The sequence below is a fragment of the Ruditapes philippinarum genome, unplaced genomic scaffold (assembly GCF_026571515.1).
Source record: "Ruditapes philippinarum isolate M1 unplaced genomic scaffold, ASM2657151v2 ctg397_1_1_1_1, whole genome shotgun sequence".
In the NCBI taxonomy this organism is placed as follows: domain Eukaryota; kingdom Metazoa; phylum Mollusca; class Bivalvia; order Venerida; family Veneridae; genus Ruditapes; species Ruditapes philippinarum.
This window is the reverse complement of record NW_026857638.1, coordinates 276,051-284,422: the sequence shown is the minus strand read 5'-3', so window position 1 is coordinate 284,422 and position 8,372 is coordinate 276,051. Positions and strand designations below refer to the sequence as shown.

At 31.1% G+C, this 8,372-nt stretch overlaps 1 protein-coding gene across 1 annotated transcript in view; it reads right to left on the bottom strand.

Moving 5' to 3' along the window:
* Positions 1-1,868: 1,868 nt before the first annotated feature.
* Positions 1,869-8,372, bottom strand: part of LOC132750442 (kinesin-like protein KIF28) — a gene marked incomplete at its 3' end in the record, with an annotated part of 61,457 nt that continues 54,953 nt past the window's right edge. Inside the window, 1 exon segment of the mRNA XM_060740431.1 lies at positions 1,869-2,057. Coding sequence (XP_060596414.1) covers positions 1,869-2,057 — 189 coding nt within the window.

Genomic DNA, 8,372 nt, shown 5'->3' with positions numbered 1-8,372 from the left:
CGATTTTATGAGATATCATGTTTATTTTAAGACATGTTACAGAATGTGACCTGGTTATGAAGATACAATGATAATATGTTTATTTTTAAAGACTGTTAAACAAGTGACCTGATTTATAGAGATAATCGAGATAAAATATGTTTTAATTTTTTAAAGACAGTGTTACACGAAGTGACTTGGTTTATGATATAATGTGTTTATTCTAAGACCTTAACACAAATGGCCTGGTTTATGAGATAATGTGTTTATTTTAAGACCTTAACACAAGTGACCTGATTTATGCGAAAATGTGTTTATTTTCAGACCACAACACAAGTGACCTGATTTATGAGATAAATTTGTTTATTTTAAGACCATAACACAAGTGACCTGATTTATGAGATGTGTTTATTTTAAGACCTTAACATAAGTGACCTGATTTATGAGATAATATGTTTATTTTAAGACCACAACACAAGTCACCTGATTTACGAGATAATATGTTTATTTTAAGACTGTAACACAAGTGACATGGTTTATGAGATAATGTGTTTATTTTAAGACCTTAACACAAGTGACCTGATTTATGAGATAATATGTGTATTTTAAGACCACAACACAAGTGACCTGAATTATGAGATAATATGTTTATTTTAAGACATTAACACATTTGACCTGATTTATGAGATAATGTGTTTATTTTAAGACCTTAACACAAGTGACCTGATTTATGAGATAATATGTTTTTTTTAAGACATTAACACACATGACCTGATTTATGAGGTAATGTGTTTATTTTAAGACCACAACACAAGTGACCTGAATTATGAGATAATATTTTTTTTAAGACATTAACACACGTGACCTGATTTATGAGATAATGTGTTTATTTTAAGACCGTAACACAAGTGACCTGATTTTTGAGATAATGTGTTTTTTTTTAAGACCACAACACAAGTGACCTGATTTATGAGATAATGTGTTTATTTTAAGACCAAAACACAAATGACCTGATTTATGAGATAATATGTTTATTTTAAGACTGTAACACAAGTGACCTGATTTATGAGATAATGTGTCTATTGTTAGCCTGTAACAAAAGTGACCTGATTTATGAGATAATGTGTATAAAATAAGTGACCTGATTTATGAGATAAAGTGTTTACTTCAAGACTGTAACATATAAGTAACCTTAATTATGAGATCGCATGTTCATTTTCAAGACTGTCACACGGGTTACCTGGATTTTGAGTTAACTTTATTTCACATATGAGTGACCCAATTTATGAAAAGATAAATTATATAGGAGACCCAGTTCATGACATAATGTGTTCATTTAAGACTGTTACATATGTGACCCAGATAATATGTGATCATATTTTTGTATTAATATGCTTAATGATACCAAACATATCCATAGTAGTAAAAGATATATGACTGCACTTCATATTAGACATACAGATCATAATTATAATTTTTATATTATTATAAATACTGTTACCAATTTCATTTCAATTAAATTGTCTCTAAATTGTAGTGTGTTCAGTTTTAAACAAAAAGAGAAGTTATTGCTTTAGAGCAATAACAAATAGCCTGCTTCGGAGATTAATATAACCCTCTATATTTTTTCCAGTTGCCCTGGTTTAGGTGAATCTAAATGCAGACAGAGAATAAGGCATCCTAGAACTTAATTTAAGCAAAGATTCATAGCCAGAGTCTTATCTACAAAACTTGCTCTTGTGTCATATATCAAAACACATAATGGCAAAAAAGTCATTGTTTTCTGACAAACAAAAACAATGCTTTTCTAGACTAAAAGCAGCACAACAGACAAACGCCAAAAAAGCATAGAGGGTTCAAGGACAACCAATCATAATCAACTTGCTTACATTTGTAAAGGAATGTGAACGAACAAGTTGTATATCTTTATGGTGATGATGTTTCACTTTCTCATACTGAACAACTCCGCCATTTTGTTCGGCCTCAGTATGGAGTTCACCCTCGTCCTCACCGAACACATACAGACTAATCAGATCCTCTTCAACCCGCGACATTCTCCTGTTTTTCTCGTTTTCCTTCTGCAAGCAATAATGTGTCCAAACCAAAAATATTAGGACTTTAAGCGAATTACCTTATATTAATTTGTTAATTTTTCTACAACACACAACCTGCTGTGCTAATCATCATTCGGCTTTGTGACGGTCAGCTCAAACACTTATACACCTGTCTACTTGTAATAAAAATTAATACAAAATACATTGTGATATGAAAATTCAAGCAAGAGCCACCACCAGGCGGGGGCAACGCTCAACTTTTTTACTTTTTCTATAACCAAACAAATAAACGGTTTACACATTGAAAAAAAGTCCGGCTAAAAAAATGTAAATACTAGAAATGTGTCCATAGAACACTGATGCCCCAACATGTCAATGTTTCGTGAGTCTACAGATAGCATGACATAATATTATGGACATGGGCAAATTTATATGACTAACCTGCAGCAAAGGAAGGTAAAAATTTACTGCCCACTTCCCTTTTAGTACCTTTAGCTCAAGACTCCTACCTAACTTATAAGCTAATAAAAAACAAAAGATCACGAACAATTTTACCTAAACTAATACTTTACACTATTTCTTGAAAACTCCTTAATTCTTAATCATATAAGTACTTTAACCCTTTCCCCCATGAGCATATTGTGAAAAATGGCCATTTTCACTGGAAAAGCCTCCTCTTACAAGTTCAAACTGCTATGAAACTATGAAAAATGCTTCAATACTAATCAAACTTAGAACAAATGTTGACTGGACCATTGTTTTGTAACGACATGCTCAGTCTTAAATTTCCTGTTACCATGGCAATGAGGGGACATCTCAAAATTACCAAAAATCACTATTTTGCCTTGATTTTTTCCATCAAAATTTATCTCAAAGTGCTGAAACTTCACAAGGGATTGAGATAGAGTCAAAGGCTTTTCATCGTTGGTTACACGTTACCTTATGATCGACCTGGGGTCATTTTAAGCCTCTCACAAGTCCAAAATTTTCTTGGCGATGAGGGGGACTCCGCCCCCCTTCAAACCCCCCAAACAGAAGGGGGCACATCCCCCTTCTAGCAACCCCCTGATGTATCTTTTGGATGGGGGGCGGCACCGAAAAAGTGCTCACTTTTTTAAGCAACATTTCTCAAACGAAAAACTTGTGTTTGGGGCCCAAATAGGACATTTTTTCACTAGTTCGAGCCTAAAAAAAAAGGGGGGGGGGTCGAAAGTGCGTTGTTTCGCGTATATATGAGGTAAAGAGTTAAGAACTCTATAAGTATAAAAGAATAAGTAATTCTTTTATCATTCAGTATTTCTTTCAAATCTGTTCTATATCTATAAATAGAAGGAAAGTTTAAACAATTGCCTGATTAGGGTAACAAGAAATTTGACAACCTGAAGTCTTTACCAAAGCTTACTAAAGGATGCAAGCTTTAAGATATAGTTTATATTATATAGATTATATAGTTTGTTGCTCTAATATTTCCATAACCATAAAAAGCCCGAAACAAGACCTTTGATTATTTTCATCTGTATAGCCAATAAAAATGTAGTTAAAACTACTGTATGTTATTTTAATAGCTAAATACTTTTATGACACTCTTATTTCACTATTGTAACTATAGAACGTAACTGCAGATACTGCGCTTCATAAAACCAAGCAAACTTTTAACAGGCATGCACTTTGTGTTAAACAATAATTATTTTAGTCTAAAAGAAAAACACAGTTCAACATTACTTATATAACAGCTGAAAATAAGTCTATTAATTCCAGACACAGCATCAGTTTATTTTCTACAAGAAATAACAACTCTACAGCAAAATGTGAGCTATAAGCTTAACCATTTACTGTGAATTCACTTAATTTCGTAGACATGAAATTTCGTTGTTGTGTCACAAAGAATGTATTCATGGGTTATTTTTTCAAAAGGTAGAATGTAAATAATGTGATGCAAAATAATGTTATAGCAGATGAAATGAAATTTCGTTGGGTCTTAAATTCATGTATTGACCTACATGTACATCCAGGAAAACCACGAAAATTAGTGCCCCACGAAAAATAATGATTTTGCAGTATGAGCACATTTATTTCCTACTTGATGATAATGGTATATATAGCAATACAGAGATCTAGGTAATAGACTAAGATTACGATTTTGGAAATTATTATGCCAGTATACATGTATACTTGTATATATAGTTTGTTATATTCCATATAAACAGGTCATATAATACTGTACTGTCATATGATATTAGACAAGCAAATGTAACTTTATAAAATTTGATATTCACATGATTAGTGCAGAGCTGACAAAGATGTTTATTACTCCTTTAGGGTCTACCTGCATGCTAACTGAATTTATAAATGACATCCTTATGGTCATATTATAGATAAAACTGGTCATACTGAAATGTATTTAATTTTGATCTTTATATAAGACATCCTGGTAATATAGTTGCTAATTTAACATCTATATAAGATGTATATATAGATTTATATAGTTATATTGCAATGGATTTTAAATTTCGCTCTTTTTAAGAAAATACCCGTGATATAAATGCTTACCGTATTAGATCTTTGGAGAAAATTGCAGAATATGCTGTATTTACAGCGACATAAATGATAAACGCATCATGTTATATAATTATAACCTTGAATGTAAGACATAATTACATTGATTAACTGTCTTCTGATAAATAAGATCCATGCAGTGTTTATATATGTTGTGGCTGCCACCATAGTTTTGCATGCTAAATAATTATACCATTTCCAGAAGAACTATTTCACACAGTTTATCCGTTATATCCAAGTACTAAGTCATGGTCCGATATATACATGGATAAAACGGATAAATATACATGTGTTAAAGGATAGTTTAGAAAAAGAGAATCGTATTCCATTTTCAAGGTCAAAACCAATGTGCCTTAATTTTAAATATTAAGCTAGTTACCAAAGAATAATTAAGATGGTCTTTTAATAGTAAGGAATCAAATGATTCTATTTTTATATATAACTTTCATTGAATAAAATTGAAGAAGCTGCAAAATGATTAAGAATTGTTGGAAAAAAAAAGCAAACAAAAAAATTATCATTTTAACGTAAAGTTTTATGAGTTTTTTTGTTTTTTGTTGTTGGTTTTATAAAATTACATCAGGCCTAAAAGATATGTCATGCAAATGATTATGTGCAAATTTTTAGCACATAATTAGATTGATTTTAAGGACTTTTGTTCGATCATTTCTAAACTATCCATTTCTAAACAAATCAACCACCAATATTTTTTGTTCACATAATGTGAGGTGTCTTACAGATTTTCCTTCACTTTTTCTCTCCTGTAGAAATTTCTCTGCTTTCAAAATCTAGTGAGAATAATAAAAACGGGAGGATGTATTAGTGGTAAAAAACAAAATGTCCGGTTATGCGGATAACTACATTACAGTAAATGATATATGGTACAGTAATACAACAGTTCTATGACAACAATAATACGATAATCATATCTTGTACGATGGAAATTAAATTATATGAGCCGCGTCACGACAAAACCAACATAATGGGTTTGCGACCAGCATGGATCCAGACCAGCCTGCGCATCTGCGCAGTCTGATCAGGATCCATGCTGTTCGCTAACAGACCCTATAACAATTAAAGAAACTGATAGCGAACAGCATGGATCCTGATCAGACTGCCCGGATGCGCAGGCTGGTCTGGATCCATGCTGGTCGCAAACGCACTATGTTGGTTTTGTCATGACGCGGCTCATATGAGCTTTCATAATAATATATATAGAGGAAATTGAATGAGTGTAGATTTTATACTAAATTTATTGAACGAGTTGAATAAAATTATATTACGCTAGCCTCAATCTGGCAGGCATAATATTGTTTTATTTAACAAGTTTAATAGATTTAGTATTGAATCTACACAAATATAATATTCTATTTATCACATATTTAAAATAAGAATATTTAAGGTTCAAATTTAAAAAAAAGTCTCTTTACGTTGAAAAGCCGATCATAGTGTAATGCTAACAATTTAGCGCGCTTAATATAACACTTTCTGTATATAACATGCAACTGATGCTACAACAAGTGTTATATCGTTTTTATTAAATTGGTTTGTAACACCACAGAGCCGAGGTTTATGTGATAAACATTTTTATACATACACTGATTATTGTTATCATAGATAAACTGTGTATTACAAACAGTAAAAAAGAAATATTAAAAGATATCATTAACTTGGATAAATGTACAGTAAGTATAGTCAGTTAACATGTATGAAAACTAAAAGCAGGTTTGGATTGGGTATGTTTAATAGAGTAATATTTCATGTGTATACAAATGAATGTCTTCTTTCTTTAGTAAATAAACATGTAAGAAACTGCCAGGATTACTCTTCTACAATGTATGTACGTAATTATTCACTAAACTCATTTTTATTTTTCAATGAAAAGGTAAACAACAAAAGAAGCTGATCGATTCAAAAACAATTTTTTTCCAATTTTTCAAATTTTTTGATGCAAATTTCAAATTTTTTTTTTTGGACTTTAAAAAAAGCAAACTTAAAGCCTATTGTATTCATCATTCCTCGTCTGATAACTGTGATATCATTTATAAACACAATTAAGATATAAGTGGGAATATTTAGTTTTTATTCCACTGTTTAATGATTATAAAAAAATCTCTAGACAGACAATTCGTGTACACATAATTATATGACATTTTCATCAATTTAGTATTAACAAATTTATCTCAGGTTTTGATAGTCGACAATATTAAACTATCTAATATAGGAACTAAGGTATATTTAACAACAATAAAAATTTGTCCCTATCAATATTATTACATACCAATAAACGCCCCTGAAATTCATACAGAACTTATTGATTTAGCTAAACATTAAAGGATTAAATAAATTATAAATTACCACAAATAAGCAGTACTATAGCAAAGGAGATTTTACATGTAGCAGTTATTAACAGATTATGGATATAGAAAACCAGCTGCAAGATTCCGCCACCAAGCAGTTCTAAGCAGATTTTTCTTTCCATCCAAATACAGTAGAATTCCTATTTTAAAGACCAACCTGGAATTAAGACCACCCCTCTATTAAGACCACTTTGGTCCACTCCTGATGGTGGTCTTAATTCATGAAAATTTATTAAAAAGAATGTACAGGCTAAAACTTCATACATGTATTAACACATTTTCTTGTATATAAAGTTTGTCATTTATGTAAACTTTAAAATACCACAGGTAACCATATTACACAAGTGTGTCTTCTGCGTGTACCGGTCCCCTCAAAATTATAAAAACATCTATGCTAAAAACCTTAAGCTACTACATAAATATACATGTATAAACTTCACTAAAGCACAATCAAACTTATTATCATTATCCCAGAACTTATAATACAACCATAACAATCCAACTCATTGTTTAGTAAGAGATATGAGAAAATACTTGAAAAAAAAATATTTCAAGTAACGAAAAAAAAATCAAAATGCATGTACAAGGAAAGAAAGGAACACAGTCAGAAAAGATGCCAGAGAATTATATGTAACTAATATTAATGTAAGCCTTCAATCCAAGAAGAATTAAAAAAATAACTATTGTGCTTCATCAGAATAGCTTTTTTATTATTGGTTTGAGACAATGAGCTAAATAAAATTTATTAAAATCATTTTATCTGATAATTTTTTTCTTCTTCGTTATTTCAACAAATTAATTTAAGCTTGATTGTGAAACAAGTTCTTGCGACTTGTATTTATCACTTTCGAGTCCGCTTCCTGGAACCGATCAGTATGAAGAAACATGGTTGTGACCAGATTAGGGCTCAAACCCATGATCTCTGGGTTGAGTGACAGACTGACACCTTAACAACTAAACAACCACTTCCGCAAGTGCCCATGTGCCACAGAGTAATATTGAAATTAGCTCAATGGTCAAAATCATTGTTACTAAATTTAAAAGTGGGTGAGAATGTGAGTTCCAAATCCAGTGAAGCCAGACATTTTTCTGATACATTTGCATCTTTCTTTCCCTACAAATTTAAAGTGTTCATAAGATTCCAGGGCCTGTCCTGGATGCATGCATGCTCCTCGATTTTTTGAAAAATCCTAAATGATATCTGATTTAGAAACCAAAATGGTAACTGAGTGGTCTAGAGTACTCTTACTTTGTTTAATGTGAGCTGTGGTGGAAAGTTAGAATCCCAGCTATGGTGTGATTTTTTTTTCTGATGTATTTCATCTTTCTGTTATGAACTAAAATGATTCATAGAAATATTATTGTAATTAATTTTAAGTTTGATTTTTTTTTGCAAATTTCTTTACTCATTTGATGGTGTCAT